This window comes from Cricetulus griseus, chromosome 7 (assembly GCF_003668045.3).
Source record: "Cricetulus griseus strain 17A/GY chromosome 7, alternate assembly CriGri-PICRH-1.0, whole genome shotgun sequence".
In the NCBI taxonomy this organism is placed as follows: domain Eukaryota; kingdom Metazoa; phylum Chordata; class Mammalia; order Rodentia; family Cricetidae; genus Cricetulus; species Cricetulus griseus.
The window spans coordinates 88,256,016-88,277,573 of NC_048600.1; the positions used below are offsets into that span (position 1 = coordinate 88,256,016).

At 41.1% G+C, this 21,558-nt stretch overlaps 1 protein-coding gene across 1 annotated transcript in view; it reads left to right on the top strand.

Annotated features, from left to right (window-relative positions):
• The window catches only part of Mettl16 (methyltransferase like 16), a 41,498-nt gene extending 20,170 nt beyond the window's left edge, over positions 1–21,328 (top strand). The window contains exons 5-10 of the mRNA XM_027426776.2: positions 707–822; positions 3,871–4,013; positions 11,546–11,615; positions 12,903–12,992; positions 19,317–19,490; positions 19,796–21,328. Coding sequence (XP_027282577.1) covers positions 707–822; positions 3,871–4,013; positions 11,546–11,615; positions 12,903–12,992; positions 19,317–19,490; positions 19,796–20,395 — 1,193 coding nt within the window. The 3' untranslated portion in view covers positions 20,396–21,328. The remainder of the gene's footprint in view (positions 1–706; positions 823–3,870; positions 4,014–11,545; positions 11,616–12,902; positions 12,993–19,316; positions 19,491–19,795) is intronic.
• Positions 21,329–21,558: the final 230 nt, after the last annotated feature.

The window sequence follows — 21,558 nt, forward strand, 5'->3', positions numbered from 1 at the left end:
ATGGTTGTGAGCCCACCATGTGGTTGCTGGGAATTGAACTCTTTTTTTGGGGGGGGGGGACACCTGGAAGAGCAGCCCAGTGCGCCTAACCTGAGCTCTATCTCCTGTCCCTGAAGATTTATTTTATGTGAATAGGTGTTAATGCCTACATGTATGTCTGTGTACCACATGCATACCTGGTGCCTTCAGATGTCAGAAGAGGGTGTTGGCTCCTTTGGAACTGGAGTTCTGGGTGATCATGAACCACCATGTGGATGCAGGGAACTGAACATGTGTCCTGGAAGAGAAGAGTGTTGTTAACCACCCTCCAGCTCCTTATTATCAATTTTAAAATTATAATTAATTTAGTTTTAGCAATATGAACATCAGTTTATTACAGAGAAGTAGGAATTCTCAAAAGGGTGGGGTTTGTTCCAGGGGAGAAACTTTTTGTTTTATTAAGCACATTTTACTATGCCTCTTTGTATAAAAGAAATAGCACTTTTCCTACTAGTGTTAACACCTGTTGTAAAGGGGAATGTTGATAGGATCAGTGTGCTGCTTAATTCTCCATTTCTGCAATTCTGTCCCTTACTGGGAGTGGTGTGAAGGAATTTATATGCACATGCCCGTCTTCATTTTCTTCCTCAGTTGTGTATTTTGTGCACTTATTTTTAAAGTCATTACAAAATAAATAGTAACTAACAGTCCGTATTTTCTCCCCTAGTGGTAAAAGTGCCACAGAAGACACTCCTAATGGATGCGCTTAAAGAAGAGTCTGAGATAATCTATGACTTCTGCATGTGCAACCCTCCCTTTTTTGCTAATCAATTGGAAGCCCAGGTAAAGCACCTTTAAAATCATAGAACAGCTAGTAATTTTACCTCATTTTCAGAGATAAAAGCAAAAGGCAGTTTTTCTTTAGAGTCAGTATAATTTATAATGCTGTTTGGTTTGAGATATTTATGAACCTAGTACAGATGGACTTGACAGTTAAAAAAGGTAATTTATGTAGCTGAGACTTTAGGAAGAGTTTGATAAGTGAGTTCATAGTATCATAAAGGCTGAAGCTTTTGTTTCTTCCTTGCTCTTGTCTCTGGCTGGCCCTCTGCTGTCTTTTCTTAGGCTCGTTTGGTTGTGGTTAAACAGTACTTAGGGGGAGAAGAGAGGGTGAAGAGAGAGCACTTTCTTCCCTAAACCTTGAACTTAAAACCATTTTTAAATGTTAGTTTATTATTTATTTTATGTGTATGAGTTTTTTTCTTTTTTGTTTGTGCACCACATGTGTGCCTCATGCCTTCAGAGGCTAGTCCCAGGATCGTATGGTTGTGAGCCACCATGTAGGTGCTGGGATTGGAGTTGGAGTACAAGTCTTCTGGAAGAGCATCCAGTGTTCTCAAACAATGAGCCATCTCATACCTTGAATTTTTAAAATTGAGCCAAGGTAGGTTCCAGTTTTTGCTGGACTGAGTTTATCAGTCTAGGGACAAAAGAAAAAAAGAAAGAAAAAAAAACACCTTTTTTTTTTTTTTCTTTTTGGTCATTTGGTAGTAAATAAATGGCTACATGGTGAAAAAAATGTATTTGCTTTTAGATATTGAACAAAATTGGATAAAACCAACTGATGTATGGAGGCCTGTATAGTTCCTAGTACATGGGAGAGTGAGGAAAGAGGATTGCCAAGTTTCAGACTAGACTGAACTTGGAGTAAATTTAAAACTGTCTGAAGCAATTTAGTGAGACCCTATCTCAAAATTTAAGAAAGAGGGTTAGGAATATATCTGTGATAGTGTTAGCTTAGTATGTGAAAGGCCCTAATTTCAAATATTAGCACTATAACAGCCAAAACATAATGTGTTGAAAAATTCAGCCTGGCTGTGGTGGCGCACACCTTTAAATCCCAGCAGAGGCAGGTGGATCTCTGTGAGTTCAAGGCCAGCCTGGTCTACAGAATGAGTTCCAGGACAACCAGAGCTACACAGAGAAACCTTGTCTCAAAACAAACAAAAAATTTCAATACAGGGCATTGTGAGTTGGCTTAGCAGTTCAGAGCACTTACTGTGCTTTTGGAGGACCTTGGTTTGGTTCCTAGCACCCACAGGCAGCTCACAACCTATTTGTAACTTCAGTTCCAGGGAATCTGTCACCTTCTGGACTTCTTGGGGACCAGTAGTATATATATGCATGCAAACACTCATGCACATAAAATTTTAAGTTATTGTTGTTGTTATTGTAGACAGGGTCTCAGCATGTAGGCTGGTCTGGAACTCACAGCAGCTTCTTCCTCTGAAATACTGGTCTTAAAGGTGTACACTGTCATGCTCAGCTCAAAAATGAATGCATTCTCAAGAATAATTTTTTGACAAAGTGGAGAAAATTTGAGCAAAAATTTATTAGAAATACTAACATTTCCTAGTTAGAAAATAAAGTGAAGTACATTTGAAATAATTAAAAATTTAGCTTTTCTGTAAGTTTTTGAAGAAAGGTAACCATACCCTGTAATAAGATTTATTAAAAGTGTTGTTTCTCTACATTCAAAGAATATATAGATAAGAGCTTTAGGAAGAATTGATGACACAGTACTGAGAGCAGCTGATGATTCTTACCTGCTGAACCACGTTTTCAGCCCCTAAATGTCTTCTTAGTCTACTGTCTTCTTAAATTTGAGGCCGGTGTTAATAAGTTGCCCCTCTGGCCTGCCAGACAATTTTCTACATTGACAGCTGCTCATGTTCCAGCCACAGTGTGCGATCCCTCAGCACTTCTTGACATTTGCAGCTTTTGAATGCCACCCTAATGGGTGTGGAGTGGTGTCCCCCTGATGGCTAGCTGTGCTGAGCATCTTTTCATGTGCTCATCTTCATGGAATAATGCCATTCAGATACCTCTTCCCTACTCCCTTCCAAAGTGGAGGGTCTCTAATTAGACATTCACAGCTCTTGCTAAACTCTCTACACTGACCTGATTAGTAACCCTGTACTCTTTGTCCACTTTTGTTTGTTTTGCAACAAAATGGCTTTTGAAACTAGGGCCGTGCACATACTGGGCAACCATTGTGCCACTAAGCTTATGCCCCCACCCTTCTCTTTGTACGTTTTAAAATTAGGTTATTTTCTTTCTATTAAGTTTTCTTTAAACATCCTAGATACAAGTCTCTTGAATTACAATGATTTGCAAACATTTTTCATGTTCTGTCATTTGTCTTCAATTTATTTATTTTTGTATGCTTGTTTTTCTATGTAGCCTAGGCTGGCCTTGAACTCAGTGATCTGCCTGCCTCTGCCTCCTGAGTGCTGGGATTAAAGGCGTGCACCACCACCACCACCACCACCTGGTTTGTCTTCCGTTTTTGATGGTATCCTTTACAGTGAAGCTGCTTTTAGTTTTGATATAATACAATTTATGTATTTTGTGTTGTTCTTATGCTTTTTGGTGTTGTATCTAAGAAACCATTGGCTAATCCAAGTTAATGAAAATTTACTTTTATGTTTTCTTCTTGGGAGTTTATAGTTTTAGATCTTACATTTTATGTCATTGATGCATTTAAGTTAATTTTTTCATATGAAATGAGGTAAGGATGGATTAAATACTTAAATATGAAAAACAGAACCATAAAAGTATTAGAAGAAAACATAAGTAAATATTAATTTAATCTTTGGGTAGATTTCCTGGCCATGGTATCAAGACAAAGCATAAAGGAAAAGCAACAGATTGGGCTATATGAAAGGTAAATGTTTTTATATTTAATCCCCAGGGCCTTGTGCATGCTAGGCAAGTGCTTTATCACCAAACTACAGCCCCAGCTGGCTGTGTGACCTTATAAATCTTCTCTGTAGCACAATAATAGCTAAATTGCATTCAAATACCATGGCTTTTGTTGTTGTTGTTCAGGGTGTAAACTCTCGGAATTCTCGAAGACCTCCACCTAGTTCCGTAAATACAGGAGGCATCACAGAAATCATGGCAGAAGGAGGTGAACTAGAATTTGTCAAAAGGATAATCCATGACAGTTTACAACTTAAAAAAAGATTAAGGTAGGTAGAAATATTTGCTTTATGTTATCCTAAAGAAACTATGTCACTTTAAGGAAAAATAAACACTGGGACTGAAAAATAACTAGGTAATATCCAAAAGACCGCACAGATAAAGGGAGGTAAATCCCAGATGATTGTATTGCTCCCATTAGTATGGTCTTGTGATGGAACAAAACTGACTCAAATATGGCTTTTGATTAGAAAACAGATGGGTTCAAATCTGTACCGTGGTCCAGAATCAATTTGTTGCCTAGTCCTTGAAGCAATTGAGGTTCTTGGACTCAGTTTCCTAAACAGTGACAGATGTGAGGACATTGAGCTGTCAGGAATTTAATGAAGAGAAACAGATTACCAACCATCTCCAGAGATGGGTTAGGGCTGTTCTGTTTTAAAAGCTAATTATTTTGGACAACACACCTGTCGTTAAGCAGTGTCGGGCACTCAGATAGAGTGGCTTGTCTCCTGTCGCTTTGCACCCTGCCACATGTTGTTGATATGGTGGATTATGTGGGAGTTAAATGCTGAAAGGAGCTCCTTGTCCAAGGATTTGTGAAATGAGAAAGTGTTTATTTTTATTCATTTCTTTATTTTTGTGTGTGGGAAAAACATAATAAAATTTACTACCCAATATTTTGGAAGGTTTATTGAGGGAAGAGGGCATGTGGAGAGAGTGAACTCAAGGCCTCAGCTTGACAGGCACACACAACACTAAGATACATCTCATCCTCTTTTTTTTTTTAATGTATAGGGGTGTTTTACCTGCACATGTATGTATGTGTAACATGTGAGTGTGTGGTGCCTGAGGGGGCTAGAAGAGGATGTTGGATTCCCTTGGAGTAGAGTTATAAATGGTTGTGAGACTTCATGTGGGTTCTGGGAATCAAACCCTAGTTCTCTGGAAGAGCAGCCAGTGTGGTCAAACACTGTACCATCAGATTAACAAGTTTTGTTTTGGTTTTTGGTTTTTGGTTTTTTGAGACAGGGTTTCTCCATGGCTTTGGAAGCTGTCCTGGAACAGGCTGTTGTAGACCAGGCTGGTCTTGATCTCACAGAGATCTGCCTGCCTCTGCCTCCCAAGCGCTGGGATTAAAGGTGAGCGCCACTACCGCCCAGCCAGATTAACAAATTTTAAAGTCTATAGTTAAAGAGTTTTATGGACATTCGTATTGCTGTGCAACTACTCTCCAGACCTCTTACTGTTTTTGTTTTTCATTTTGTTTGTTTTGAAACAGGGTCTCTCTATATAGCCCTGGGTATCCTAGAACTTATTCTGTAGATCAGCCCAGCATCAGTCAAACTCACAGAGATACAGCTGCCTCTGCCACCCAAATGCTGTGGTCAAAGTCACATGCCACCATGCAGGGCCAGAACCCTTGGTTTTCCAAAGTGGCAGTTGTTAAAACAGCTCCCTGTTACTTTTCTGTCTTGCAGCCACTATCTTCTGACTTTGGGATTTGACTTCTATGAATACTGAATCTATGTGAAGCTATACATTAGTTGTGATTTTGTAATTGTCTGTCTTCATTTAGAATATTTCATGCTTCATCTATGTTGTAACATGTGTTATAGTTCTCTTCCTTTTGTGAAAAAGCAAATATTTTTCTGTTTTGGGTTTTTTGTTGTTGTTGTTGTTGTTGTTGTGTTCTGTTTGTTTGCGACAAGGTCTTGATATAGATCCCGACTGGTACTTTCTGTGTAGCTCAGGCTGGCCTGACATGTGGTATTCTTTCTGTTTCTGCTTCCTAGGATTATAGGTGTGAATCACCATAACTGATTTAATATCCTATTATATGTATAACCCGCATTTTATTTATTCAATTATCTCATGGTAACTTTTAAAAATCCTTTGGCACTTGAGTGAGGCAGTATGAGTATGGGTGTACAAATACTTTTTCAAGATCCTGTTTTAAATTCTGTTGGTTATTTATCCAGAGGTGGAGTTACTAGGTAGGAAATAATTTTTTTCCCTTTGTATCTGTGTCTAAAGCTGCTTAATTTAGCCAGGTACAAAGCTATACCTGATATCATAGCACTTACATAGGCAGGCAGGCAGGAGGGTTGTGGGTCAAGGCCAGACTGGTCTATATGACAGATTTTGTCTTTAAACATGATGCTTAGTTTAGCAAATTCCAAATCAGCAAGTATTCTGATTTGGTGGTGTGACCTTATATAAGTGCTATGGAAAGCAGTTTGAGGAGTCTGTAGATAGATGTTTTAACGATTAAGAGGACTTAGCTGTGTAGTAATGAGGGCCAGAGCTCTTGTCCCAGAGCCCACATAACGAACTGGACATCTAGACCACACCTGCAACTCCAGCTAAGAGGGGCACAGAGAGACAGAAGAGTCACAGTGGGTTGTGGGATTATAGCCTAGCAAGAAAATACTGCCTCCTCCCGCTGCCCCCCCCCCCCCATGTTCAGGGAGAGAGCCTGCTTCAAAGCAATAGGTGGAATATGATAGGGGACACCTGGTACTCTCTTCTGGCTTCTTCATATGTAGATAAGAACCCCCCCCAACTCACATAAATACATATACAAATAAATCTTAAAAAACCAAACAAAAAAGAGGAAAATAGCTTGATTATTGAGGTCTGTCTCTCAGAAAAGTTAAAGATTACAGAATGCTGGGATTAAAGGCGTGTGCCACCAATGCCTTGCTCAGATGAAAAACCAGTCTTTTAAACCAAGTGTTGGTGGCACACACCTTTAATCCCAAGGGAGGGGGGGCAGGAAGATATGTGTGAGTTTGAGGCCAGCCTGGTCTACAGAGCAAGTTCCAGGACAACCTCCAAAGCAATACAGAGAAACCCTGTCTCAAAAAACAAAAAGCCCCAGTATTTTAGCTAGGTTTGGTTACATGCCTTGTAATCCCAGCATTTGGGAATTAGAGACAAGAGGATCAGGGGTTCAAGGCCAGCCTTGGCTACATGAGATTCTGTCTCAAAAACGAAAGGAAGGAAGAAAAAAGAAAAACCAACTATCTCCAATCATCCATACCATTATCTGTTTTTATTTTTTTCTTGGATTGGAGAAATGGTTTAGTGGTTAAAGCACTTTTCCCTCTTTTAGAGGATTCAGGATCAGTTCCTAACACCCACCTGGTGGCTCATAACCATCTGTAACTTCAATTTCAGGAGTCCCAACGGCCTCTTCTGACCTCAGAAGGCATCAGGCATGCACATGACGTGCATTAACATACATGCATTCAAAACACTCATGAACCTAAGAGATCTTTTAAAAATTTAATTGATTTATTTATGTTTTGCACAGAAACTCGCAAGGCTTAGTAACAGTGTAGTTCACTGCTGCTGTATTTTGGTTAGGTGAGGAACTTCAAGGGCAAAATTGTACAATTTGGTTTCACTTTAAGGCAGATTCTTTGATTTAAAAGTGTAATTTCACACTTCCACTATCTCATTGGCCTATGCTGCAGTTACATTTCTAAATAGATCACAATTGCACTGTGTAACCATCCTGTGCTACATGAGATTGCAGGGGGATATTGTAAAAGTGTATTTTTAGCCATGACAGTTTAGGATTTGTCAGTTGAAATGATGAATGTTTTGAGATGAAGCGGACTGTTCTGCTGCAGCCTTGGTGACTGGAGGTCTTTGTTCTAGCAGTCTATTTATAGGCAGTAAGGTGTTGGGCTCGTAGCCATTTTCACCCCAAGCCGCTCCTTGTAACTTGCTTTTCTGCATTATAACTTAAATTTAAAAATTGGCTTAAAGAAATTTCTAAATTAACCTTTTCCCACTGAAATGAGACAAAGTTCCTCAAATTTGTTATTGTTGAATTTTCCATGGGTCAGTCTTTATAATGACAATGTAATTGGTGATCTTTCAAATAATTGATTGCTGAGCTGGGTCAGAATAAACATGAGGCTATGATACCTCGTTTTTCGAGAATGCATGTCCCAAATGACATATATTAGGGCATTCGACCTAGTTCAAGCCTACTTTGGGGCAATTCAAATAAAAATTGTTTCTTACAAAGTAGAGTTCTAATGACTTAAGTCCGTAAACTAGGGACATTAGAAAGAGCATCATTTTGTAGTTGTCATAGTAATAATTGATTTGTGGGAAAAATCAGCGGAGGGAAATTTGAAGAACTGGATATTGGCTGGGCTGCAGCTCAGTGATACAGTGTGGGGGCAGTATATTTGTACTCTGGCTTTGATCTCAAGCATTGAAAAACAGTAAAACACAGGGTATTTGCATAGTTTCAGAGTATCTCTGCATTCAGAGGGGACTGTGGAAAATTTTAAGTGGAGAAGCCAGGAGGACTGCTCCCACCCCATGAGCTCCTGTTCTAGAAGGACATAGGAGAACCTCTGTGTCCTTCACAACAAAAATAGGTTCTCAGAGTCTAACTCACATCCTAACATGAAGGTAAAAGATGATCAAGGAACAGTTCCAGACTGAGGAAACTAAAGAGACATGACAGATAACTGAAATGAACAACCCCACACTGGAGTGTATATCCAGGGGAAATTAGGATAGTTGTGAAAGTAAGTATGGACTGTATTCCATTAGAGATCATAATACCGTGTGAAAGTTACATTTTCTCCAATTTTGGTAATAGTTCAGTGTTGTTGCCAAAAGGAACGTTCTTTGTTTTGTTTATTTGTTTATTTATTAGTTTTTCCAGGCAGGATTTCTCTGTGTAACAGCCCTAGCTGTCCTGGAATTTGCTCTGTAGACCAGGCTGGTCTCAAACTCATAGAGAACTACCTGCCTCTGTCTTCTGGATACTGAGATTAAAGACATGTGTTACCACCGCCCAGCTAAAAGGAAGATTCTTGATTGTAAAGTGTCCGTGCCAAAATATTAGGGTTCAGGAAGTTTCATGACTACCTTCCAAATAGTTTAGAAAACATGGGGGAACTTGTTAATTGGTAAATCTGGGTGAAGGGTATAGGAGAGTCATTTGTATTAATCTTGCAAGTCTTACAGGCTAGAAATTATTTCAAAAAAAATTCTTGAAATTAGCATCTCAGAGGAATTTTGAAATGCTGTAATGAGTAGATTACCACTTTCATGATTAAAATACTGTAATGGGTTCACAGTCTCTTGGGTAACTAGATCTTCCTTTGTTCCTTTTTGTTCTACTTGCATTTTGATTAGTTGTCACAGGGTATCTCTTGAGATTGCAGCCAGCATTTATCAGTTAGTCACATGAGCATAGGAAGCTAGAAACAAGGTGGGGTGGTTGTATTTGTCATTGAGACGGTTTTCATGCATCAGGCCAGCCTTTAAAATCACCGTTTAATGTAGGATTCTTTTTAATTTCTGAGCCTTCTACCTCTACCTCACAAAGGTATGCACCCTTTTGTTCAGGGTGTTGTGCATTCTAGGCAAGAAACCCCACCCTCACCCCCGCCCCCGTCTCCTTTTTTTGAGATAGTCTCAGGTAGTCCATCTATGGGTTTGAGACTGACTTGACTCTGATGTTCCCTTCCTAAGTGCTGGGGTTATAGGTTTGCATTACCAGACCCAGCCAGTACATCTTTAAATGTACTTAACAACAGAAGTACTTGGATCGAGAGGAGTTTTGAAATCATTTTTTTTGGGGGGGGGGTATCTCAAAACAGGGTTTCTCTGTAAAGCCTTAGTGTCCTGTCACTTTGTAGAGAGATCCACCTGCCTCTGCCTCCTGAATGCTGGGATTAAGGGGATGTACCACCACTACCTGGCAGATTTTGGTTTCTTAATACAAGAACCTTTTGAGTTCATACCTCTAGGGTAAGTGTGATAGTTTGTGTCTTTGAAGGAATTGTTTCATCTAGTTGTGAGTTTGTATAGTGAGAGTTGTTTCGGTTGCTATGGCTGTGGTAAGTGCTTATAATCCTAGCATTAGGGGTGAGGAGGGAGCTGGAGGCAGGAAGTTCAGAAGTTCGAGGTCAGCCTAGGCTACAGAGAAAGTTGGAGACTAGCCTGAACCTAGAGTCTCAGTCTGTCTTCCCACCCAACTCCTCTCCCTCTTCCTCCTTTCTGTGGCCCCTTCCATGTTTGCAGGTTCTGTGATGTTGTTACTTCTTTCAAGCCTGATATTTTGTCTTTTTCATTGTTTCTTTGTTTTTAATCTAACCTTAATTATTTCCTTTCTTTTTGAGTTTTATTTTCCTTAGTTTGCTCTGCAGATCCTGTTTCATCGTCTCCTCATTCTCACCTCAGTCCTATCAACTCTTCAGGATTGCTGTGCTGTCTGGGCTTCCTGTCCCTGTCCTGAAGCTGGAAAGACGCTTAGAGCAGTGCACTCTGACAGCCCCAGGGCTTGCTTTCTGCACTTTCTTTCATTCTTCTTTCTTTTAGACAGTTTCATCACTTTGTAGTTCCCATGTTAACTAATCTGTGATGGGCTGAATCACAGCCCTATATTTAGGCTATATTAGTGTTAATTTGAATAATCAGAAGAAACTATTTACATCACTTTTAACCTTCAACCAGTTCACCTCATTTTCTCTTCACTCCTTCAGAGCAGGTCTTTATGTAGACCAGGCTGGCCTTGAACTCACAGAGATGCACGTGCCTCTGCCTCCTGGGTGCTGGGATTAAAGGCGTGGGTCACCACTGCCTGGCATGGAGCACTTCAAAGCATAAGGTCAGGCAGGATTCTTTGTTTTCTTAATGTGGTGCTGAGAGTATTTTCAAAGATGTATTTATTTTTGAGTTTTTTCTTGTTTGTATGTATGTACACCATGTGTGTGCAGTGCCTGTGGATGACTGAAGGAGTCAGATCCATTGGAATTAGGATTTATGGGTGGTTATAAGCTACCATTTGGGAGCTAGGGATTTGAACCTGGGTACTCTACAAGACCAGCAAGTGCTCTAAATCCATCTCTGCAGGCCCTACCTTTATGTTGTTGACTAATGTCTGCCCTAAAACTAAATGGCTTTCGTTCTGTGTATGATAGGTGGGTGCTTGTCTTCCATCTCTTTCCAAACATATAATTTTAAGCATTAGAAAACTAAGTGGTTTATTGATTTATGTACTTATTCTTCTTATTTATTTATTTATTATTTGAAGTAATGACTAGGTGTCACTATGCAGCACTGGCTGGCCTGGAACTTAATTTATAGACCAGGTTGTTCTTGAACTCACAGACATCTTCCTACCTCTGCCTCCTGAGTGCTCCCTGGCAGATTTCTTTCTTTCTTTTTTTTTTTTAATTAAATTTTTTTTTTTAATTACTTTGTGTGCACGTGTGTGTTGACATGGTGAGTGTATGGAAGTTAGAGAATAGCTGTTTTCTTTCCAACATGGGCTTCAGTTATTGAACTCTAGCATTCATTTACTGGTCCATTTTGCCAGCCAAGATTTTTTTTTTAGGTTGCCTTGGGGCTTCTTTCTTTCTTTCTTTCTTTCTTTCTTTCTTTCTTTCTTTCTTTCTTTTAATAATGTGATTCAGTACATGTCTACTTTATGCAGTTTTTTGTTACTGTTACTTGTAACTTAACTCATTATTTGTTTATTGCTGTTCTCATGAGTGATGCTTACAGTTACTCTTCATTTGTCTGATGTTTTTCCAAGGTGGTACAGCTGTATGCTGGGGAAGAAGTGCAGTCTGGCGCCACTGAAGGAAGAGCTCAGAATCCAAGGGGTAAGCTTTGATGTTGTCATTCATGTGTATCCTCTTAGGATGTAGTTTGTAGTAGGGCAGCTTTCTTTATACCAGGTAAATTTTATATTTGCATGTATTTGTGTTGTGTGTATTAATATTTTATCTGCAGGTGTGTGTGTGCCCACAAAGGTCAGAAGCTTCAGGCCAGATCCTCTTCTGGAGTTGTGGATGGTTGTAGTTTATGGGTTCTGGGAACCAAGCTGTGTCTTTTGCAGGAGTGAAAATTGTAGCCCTGTGGTGGTGGTGCATGCCTTTAATCCCAGCACTTAGGAGGCAGAGGCAGACAGATCTGTGAGTTCAAGGCCAGGCTGCCTGGTCTACAGAGCTAGTTCCAAGACAGCTAGGGCTGTTACACAGAGAAACCCTGTCTCAAAAAAAAAAAAAAAAAAAAAAAAACAGTGAAAATTGTTCCTAATTACTGAGCTATCCCTCCAGCCCAATATTTCTTGTTAAAGATACTAAAACTACAAAGTAGTTCCTTTTTCTTTTTTGAAATCTGATGCATGAAAGGGAGATTACATAGCTGCTTATGGCCATACTTTGGTTGGCTGTTGTCTTTAAAGAAGTAAACAAAGGCTAGTGTTGTGATGTATGACTTTAATCCCCACACTCAGAAAACAGAAGCAGGTCGTTTGAGTTTGAGGCCAGCCTGGTCTCCATAGCAGGTTCCATGTAAGCTGGGGCTACATAGTGAGACGAGACCCTGCTCAAAACAATATACACAAGCTTAGGAGTGGTGAGTGCTTGCATGGCATGCTTGAGGCTCTGCATTCAACTCCAGCACTGCTAGGGCTGTCCACATCTGTAATTCTATCCCCTGGGTGGGTAGAAGCAAGAGGATTGCAAGTTGGAGGCCAATTTGGCCCAGGTAGCTAAGTCCTCTGTCAAAGAAATGAAGAAAAACTACTTAAACCATTTCACATGACTCCAGAGAAATGTTTTACGTGTTTGTAGTTTGATCTTTGAGACATCTATAAATTCTAATATTTTATGAGAGGTAAAAATTCTGTATAGAGATAATTTATTTTTTGATTATCAGACAGCAGTATATATCTTATTGTTTCTTATTGTTTGAAAATATTGTTTGTTAACTAATAAAAAACAACAATGGGAGTTAGCAGCTAGAAGTATTACCAGAAAGACTTTAGTTTGAAGGTGGGCATGGTGGCAGGAGGATCAGTAATTCAAGGTCACCCCTAGCTAACCTTGACCTTCTTGTATATCAAGCAAAACTTCCATGTGAGATACTGTGTTTACTTGTTTCAGGTTCCTAAAGTCACCTTCACAGAGTTCTGTCAAGGCCGGACAATGAGATGGGCCTTAGCTTGGAGTTTTTATGATGATGTCACAGTACCAGTAAGTAAAGACTTAATTTGGCTTCTTTAAATGCCTATCAAGTGATAAGTTTCCACAGATCATAAATAAACTAAATCTGTACTGTCCTGTTTTCCTCAAGTTTTCTCCAAATGTTTATGCCAAAATGGAAGGTGTTTGTAAACAAGATCCAATGCCATCATTGTTTAGAAGTTAGAAGTGTAGGTAGCATAGCCTATAGGAACACCTAGGCAGTGTAACTTCCAGGAGACTTGCTTCAGTCTGTTTCTCTGCTTGCCCACTCCTGTGTTCCATTGTCGTTACGATTACTTTTCTTTCTCCTGTCCTGATTTCTCATTGCACAATAGGCAAATGTACCCCAAATTATACTCCTAGCTCTGTGGCTGTATCCTTTTGAGTGTGTAACACCTAAGGATTGTGCTGGTTATTTTTTTTTAATAATTTATTAAGATTTATTTATTTTATGTATGTGGTGCTCTATCGGCATGTACACCTGCAGGCCAGAAGAGGACAGCAGATCCCACTATAGATGGCTGTGAGCCACTGTGTGGTTGCTGGGAATTGAACTCAGGACCTCTGGGAGAGCTGACAATGCTCTTACTGTTGAGCTATCTCTGCCTCCCTAGTGCTGGGATCAAAGGTGTGCGCCACCACCACCACCACCAGGCTTGTGCAGGTCTCAGGGAAAAGCTCTGGCTCGACTTTTATGATGACCACTAGAAAATGGGTGTGGTTAGCATGTGCCAGTCCCAGAACATGGAAAGTGGAGGCAGGAGAATGCCTCAAAAAGAGCTGGAACTGGGGCTAGAGAGATAGCTCAGGGGTTAGAAGCACTCACTGACTGTGCTTCCAGAGGTCCTGTGTTCAATTCCCAGCGACCACATGGTGGCTTACAACCAGATCTGTAATGAGATCTGGTGCCCTCTTCTGGCCTGCAGGCATGCAGGCAGAATACTATATACATAATAAATAAACCTTAAATAAAAATGTATTTTAAAAAAAAAGAGCTGGAACTGCAGTGGTGGCGCATGCCTTTAATCTCAGCACTTAGGAGGCAGAGGCAGGAGGATCTCTGTGAGTTCCAGACTAGTCTGGTCTCCAAGAGCAAGTTCCAGGACAGCCTCCACAGGCACAGAGAAACCCTATCTCAAACAACCAAAAAAAACCAAAAAGGGCAGTTCTAGATTTGAAGCTGAACTAATTCTTCCTCCACAACTAGATGCACTGAAGGATTGAAATTGCCCCTATACTGTGTCCTTTCCATGGAAGCCTAGACTTGCTTCTGGACTGTACAATTGAGTACCCAGAGGTTAGTGGGTAATTTGACCACTAGTTAAAAAGATGCCTCTGCTTGCCGTAGCTCACTCCTGCAAATATTATCCTATTGTTTTCTAGACTACTAGGCCCTACATAGCAGATGGTTAATATCATTAGCAGTGCCCTTAGCTATCCCTGTGCAGACACAAACAGCTGTGGGAAATTGGAGCAGCACCTGCTTCCAAGAGTGTCGTCTTAGCCTGCTGCCCACAGTTTTTGACACAGCTGGGAAGTTGATAATGGGCTCTGACACCCCCACAGCAGCCCAGAGACATTCTCTTTTGCTCGGGTGAGGGAGTTATCACAGATACTAGTGTTAAAGGAGAGTGTCTGTGCAAATCAGTTTATTTTTATTTTTTTCAAAATCTGCTTACGTAGAAAAGGAGTCTCTGAGCCTCCCTCTCTCCTTTTTAGGGTATCTTACAGCCCTGTGTAGTTTCCAGCCATCAAGGAATGACTCTTGCTAAGGGCCTGAGATTCCTTCCATGCTACAGAGTATTTTTCCCTCTCCACCACTGCAGTTATCCCTAAGCTACTAATAAAGCATTCCCCAGTGTTCCATTAGATGCACTTAATCTGCTGGGGTGGGGGAGGCCCCCCCCAGCTTTTGATTTGTAGTAACCCAGCAACAGTTTCTTAGCACTGGTGCCCTTGATCAACTACTGCTTTCCCTGTGGGTAGATCCAGGTTACTCTGGAGATTTTGGATTGACCTTCCCCTTGGTTCCCCTTACCTTCTAGTTAGACTCCCCCAGTCACCGTTTTTTTGGTTTTTTTTTTTTTTTTGGAAAGCTCATCTGATGATCCTTTCTTGCTCCTTGTGGGGACCTGGCAGGAGGAGAATGCTGTTTCAGTCAAGGAAAGGAAGACAATGAATAGAGCTGGTTAAGCACAAATATTGACCGACTTCCCCACTCCCACCCCCACCCTGCCATTTATCAGGATGTGCACTTTCCTATGGCAACTTGGGTTTTCGCTTATTATGTCAGGCCTACTGACTTGTTTCTGTTGGTGCTGAAAGCTGAAGATTCTAATTCAAACAATTATAGTGCCTACACTGAACCCACTGCTGTTGTCTGGACTTATTTTAGCAACAAAAAGACAATCTCCCTAATGTTGGTAGAAATTTTGAGGCGTAGTTTCTGACTGATTGGGACATGGGGTACGTAAGGTCTCCAGGATGCTGACAAGTTACTTTTAGACCCTTTCCCCAGTCTGCAAGGTGGTGCTTCATGTCATTTTGCTTTTAGGGAGTTGATGTTGATTGAAGGGTAGAGGATGACACATAGCTCTAGTCAATTGTGTAGCCTTGGTGTGAGCACCCTCAGGGCTGAAGAGATGGCTCAGTGGTTGCACTTGCTTGTTGTTCTCTCAGAGGATTTCCAATTTGGTTGCCAGTACCCATGGGAACGCTCAGAAACCACCTGCAAGTCTAATTCCAGGGAATCCCATACCTTCTTTTGGTCTCTGTGGGCACAAGGCATGCACAAGGGGGCACATCCACACATGCAGGCTAAACATAGACTTAAAAATAAAATTATTTAAAAGCAGTCCCCACTGTTCAAGGGATTTCTCTTAGCCTGGGCTTCTCTGTCTAGCTTACTAACAGAAGGCTTTTGGGGGGCTGGATGGGGAGGGGCTCAAAATAAAAATTTGTGGGCGTTGTGTGTTTTCTGGCTACATTCCACAGATTTGTTTAAGATTTATTTTTATTTTTAATTATGTGTGTGTGAGAGAGAGAGGGTGTTTTACATAAGGGAATGTGTCCACAAAGGCCTGGAGGGTTAGATACCCAGGAGCTGGAGTTATAGGCAGCCATGAGCTTCCTGAGGTAGGGGATTGAACTCCAGTCCTCAGAAAGAAGGGTACCTGCTTTTAACTTCTAAATCATTTCTCCAGCCCTAGATTTTCTCTCTCTCCCCTCTCCCCTCTTCGCTCTCCTCTCTCCCCTCCCCCTCTCCCAATTGACAGAGAGTGTCACTATGTGGCCTTGGCCGCCCTGAAGGTCACTGTGTTGATCAGGCTGACCTCGCTTCCTGAGTGACAGCGTTAAAGGCATTCATCACCATGTTGGGTTTAGATTTTCTTTCGTACTAAAATATTCTCTTTATTGAGATTGGGGAGATGGCTCAGCAGTTAAGACCACTATTGCTCTTTCCAAGGACCTGGGTTTGGTTCCTAGCACCCACATGAGGTGGCTCACAACTGTCTTAAAATTCTATTTTCAAACGATCTGATGTCCTTTGACCTCCTAGACACCAGCATGCATGTGATGCACATAAACTCACATAGGCACACGCCTAAATGGTTCGTGAACCAGAACTCTACCAGATATAAATTAGGCTGCCAAACAGATGTGGTGATTAGGGACTGGGCTTTGAGCCTTGCTGTGGTAATAGCAAAGAAATCAGAAACTTCAGGTTCTTATGTGTTTTTGTAGCAAAGGAAACCACAGCAGAAACAATGTATATACAAATTGTACATGCATAAGTGCTGAGATGAATGATAGGGACAAGAACATTTCAGAAAAAGAAGTAATTGGGGCTAATCTAGTCAGATATGACCTTCGGGACCAAGATTGAGCTGTTTGTTTCCTTGGCTGTTTGTCCTGAGGCAGGATTTGTGGAATGTTTAAAGGAATAGCTTAGGACTTTACACTGAGCCACAGCCCTGTGAGTAGGGCATCAATAGGTTTTAGAAACTTTGTACTGAATATAGTTGTTGTTGTTATTTGAATGCACATACCATTTCCTTCCCATCAAACAGGAAACAGTTGTATGAACAGCAACACTAGCCCCTGGAGGCTGCAGGAAGTCAAACCCATGTCTGGTTTTCTAACCTAAATGTTAAGCATTTTGATACTCATTCTGCTTATCCAGTCTCTTGTCTTTTCCTGAGCCTGGCCACCATAACCTCCATGTGCAGTCTTTAATGAAATATCTTGTTTAGGAATCATCCCAACATCTTATCTGGGAAAGTTAGAGTTTCCCGAAGTCTACCATTCTGATCAGAGTTCCTATCTGAGTTCTGGGCATGTAGCTCAGTGATAGTGTGTTTTTCTAGCATGCACAGTCTTAGGTTCCATCACTCATATCACAAAATAACAATAGCAATAATTTCTATAGATACAAAATACAGAGTATATATACAGTGTTTCTAGAGTAGATGTAGAATAATTTCTATTTGTTGTATTGGAAGTTAATATATTAAGTAGTAGAGAAGAGTAAACCTTTTTTCTTTTTTTTTTTTTTTAAGTGAGAGAAGCAGTTTGTCTCTATCTCAGCGTCTTTGTACTGTCCCACTCACCAAAATTCTTTCTCATAGTGGTTGCCTGTATCCACAAATTTTTTGAGTGTTTTTTGTTTGTTTGTTTGTTTTTGTTTTTTTAAGCATATACTCCATGGGCCCTTACTTGATTGGTATTGTCTAATATGGTAGGCAGGAAAATTGAGGATTCCAGGTTAGCCTTGAGAATTTGGAGGCCAGCCTGGGCTATGTGAGTTCCTGCCTCAGACAGCAACAACAAAATCATTTCAGATGTGGAAAATAGCTTTTCTGTATTAGTATCTGTAATAAGTCATAAAATTGTCCTAGTGCTAGGGAACAATGGGGTTGGATTTAACTATCAGTTTCTTTTTTGTTTGTTTTCTGTTGTTCATGACAGTGTTTCTCTGTGTAACAGTCCTGGCTGTCCTGAAACTCACTCTGTAGACAAGGCTGCCTTGGAACTCTGCCTCTGCCTCTCACATGCTGGGATTGAAGGCCTGTGATGCCACAGCCCAGCTAAATGTATCTCTTTAAAGAGTACCATGTAGAATGTTTTAACTTTAAAGAAATAACTTAATTACTGTAGTGTTACTTTTGGTGTTTTAGGTGGAACGTTAGTCCCTCTAGTGGGTGGAGTGTAACCTGCCTGAGTCCTGGGTAGAACGTTTGATGGTGATTGGATTCCCATGGCCCTAGCTTTCAAGTGTAGTGTTCTCATTGGTACTGGTATCCATCATGCCCTGTTGATAGGCACTATATAGTCTAGGCCCAACTTCTTCTACTCATGAGATTCTCTGGCCCTGATCCTTCCTGGCCTGTGATTTTTTTGTAAGCTGCTGTATTTCAAGTCTTAGCAAGTGTTTTGTTTGGTTATGGTCTCCCTTTGTATTCTTGTCTGGCCTGAAACTTGCTGTGTAGATTAGGCTGGCTTCAGCCTCTGAGATCTGGCTGCCTTTGCCTCTCAGGTGCTGAGATTAAAGGCATGGGCCACCACTGCCACTGCACTACTGCTGACCATTTAGCATATTTAAACTCAAACTAGATTTTATGTTAGGCATGTGCTTTGCCACTGAACTACATCTCTAATCAGCCTTACTGTACAATAGTAATAGTGGTAGTAGTAGTGGAGGCCAGAAGACTACCTCAGCTGTTGTTCTTAAGCAGCCAGCCACCTTGCTTTATGAGATAGGGCTTCTCATAGGCCTGTGGCTCACCAGTTGAGTGAGGTTGACTGGCTGGTGAGCCCCAGGAATAGTCCCCCATTGGGGGATTACAAGTATGCCACTATGCTTTTTTGTTGTTGTTGTTTGTTGTTTGTTTTTAATGTGGATTCTTGGAATCAGGTGCACAGGATTGTATGACAAGCACTTTATAAACTTTATCATCCCCTGCCTGTGTGCATTTCACTGTGAGCCTGCTTGGGGCACCGCAGATAGAAAAGGTGGTTTAGTGCTTAGAGCGTGTCTGTAATGGTAGCTAGAGTAGAGCAAGGTAATAGCGCTTAAAAGAGTTTGTTTTTGAAGTTTGAATCTCAATTTTGTATTACTAATGGTGTGACTCTGAGCTATAATGACACAGCCTTTGTCTCAGTTTTCTTCAGTGAAGGAAGTGGTGGAGCTTTCTCCAGAGCTGTCTTCAGCACTGGAAAGAACATGTACAAAGGTCTGGAGTGGGGAGCAGAAACCCTGCAAATGTCCATATTTGTGTCCATTATAGTACACTGTATTTAATTGTTGGAACAACTTTTTCTTTTTTCTTTCAGTCACCTCCAAGTAAACGAAGAAAATTAGAAAAGCCAAGGAAACCCATTACATTTGTGGTGTTGGAGTCTGTTATGAAAGAATTATCCCTCAAAGCCTCATCTTTGGGCTCTGAGACGGTGGAAGGCATAGGAGTTGTGACAACGTGGATAGAAAGAATTCTCACTGATCTGAAGGTGTGTGGCTAAGCATATTGATGAAGTACTAATCCATAATGACCTTCATTTTTTAAAAAAATAATTTATTTAACTTTAATTTTTGTGGATTGGTGTGAAAGTATTAGATCCCCTGGAACTAGAGTTTTTCAGACAGGTGTGAGCTGCCATGTGGGTGTAGGGAATTGAACCCAGGACCTCTGGAAGAGGTGCCAGTGCTCTTAGCCACTGAGCCATCTCTCCAGCCCATGAGTTTTTGTTTTAATTGAAGGAGCTTGATAGTGACTGATGATTTCCTATAAAATTGTGGTTTTTCCTCCACCTAGGTCCACCATAAACGAATTCCGTGTGGAAAAGAAGAAGTTAGTATTTTCGTGACAGCAATAGAAAACTCTTGGATTCATTTAAGGCGGAGGAGGAGAGAACGAGTGAGACAACTAAGGGAGGTGCCCCGAGCACCTGAGGATGTTATCCTAGCCTTGGAGGAGAGAAAGTCCACGCCCAAAGAGTTGAGTGGTAGCCAAGATGTGGTCCCATGCTCCCAGGAGAGTGCCTTGTGTGGCCTTGCTGTACCAGAAGGCGAGTCTGCCACTGTTGGTGGCCATTGCCTCAGCCAGGAGTCATTTTGCCAGGAGGAAACTCCAGAAGCCATGGAAGATGAAAGGAGTGAGGAAAGGGAAGGAACGGAGGTCATGGAAAGTTGTAAGGGCTCTAGCAATGGAGCCCAGGACGGAGAGGCTTCTGAGAAGGGAGACCGCCTGGATGGAGCCGCTGGACGTTACCTGTTTAAGTGCCTGATCAACATTAAGAAGGAAGTAGATGGCGCCTTAGTTGAAATGCATTGGGTCGAGGGCCAGAACAGGGATTTGATGAACCAGCTCTGCACCTACATACGTAACCAAATTTTGAGGCTTGTTGCTAGTTAATTCTTAATTTCTTCTACAGTTAGAAAAGCGTCTGTATATGGCTGGGGGTATGGTGCAATGACTGTGTGTGCTTAGTATGCAGAAGGCACCCTGGGTTGAGTCCTTAACATCTAGCATCAATTCAAAAAAAAAAAAAAATCTATAACATAGCTTTGGAGGTGGAGCCTTTTGGGAAATCAGAAGAATTTCACCACTGGTCCATTAGTGACACCATGTGGAATCATGTTACAAAGCAGAAATTTAGTTGAATGTGATCTCTAACACTTATAATCCCAATGTTTGGAGGCTGAGGCAGGATGATTGGTGTGAGTTTAAAGTCAGCCTGTGATACAGAGAAAGACACTTGTTAAATAAAACGAAGGAAAAAGGAAAGAAATGAATCCATTTTTAATCCTTCCCCTCTTAAAGTTATCTGGAGTTGTATGTATAGTGCAGTGGCTCAGGAGGAATTACAACTATTGCAACGGCAGATAAACTTAGGAGGAACTTACATTCTACTCCAGCAGTTTATCTCAGCCTGGCACTGATTCCCTGAGGCCAGAGGTACTGTTTGTGTCGTCTGGTCTGGGTCAGTGCAGCCTACAACATGTCTATTGCTAAGGGTTGCTTGGTGAAGAGGGTATTAGTGTTCTCCTGCTTTCTCAGGTACCCAGAGTTGATTGAGCCAGCCCTCAGAAAGGAGCTAGCCTGGTGGCCAGGACCTCAAGGAGAGGGCCAGTCTTTAAACACACGGGAAGCAACACATTCCTTAATTGCTGCTGTTCTGACGTCACCTGTATCAGAAGCAGAATTGAGGAAGCAAAATCTGAGCTGAGGCACAACAAAATGTACCCATCCCCCTCCAGCCCACTGGCAGTATTGTGTAGCAGTTGTGCTGCTTTATTAACATGTGAAATGGAATATGTTTTGTTTTTAATATAAGACTTCAGAATTGAAAACATTGGTCCTGTTTGAATCCTGGAATTGGGGAAGTATTTTCTTGTATTTGAGTTGGGGAAATGGTTGATGTGACAAATGAGAAACTAAGTTTCTATGTGTACTAGGTAGGATATAATGGTGTGTCAGTGGTAAGGCCCTGGATTGATTTTTGAGGGGGCGGTTGTTTGTATTTTTTTTCCGAGGCAGCATTTCTCTGTTTTACCCAACTGTCCTGGGACTTGCTC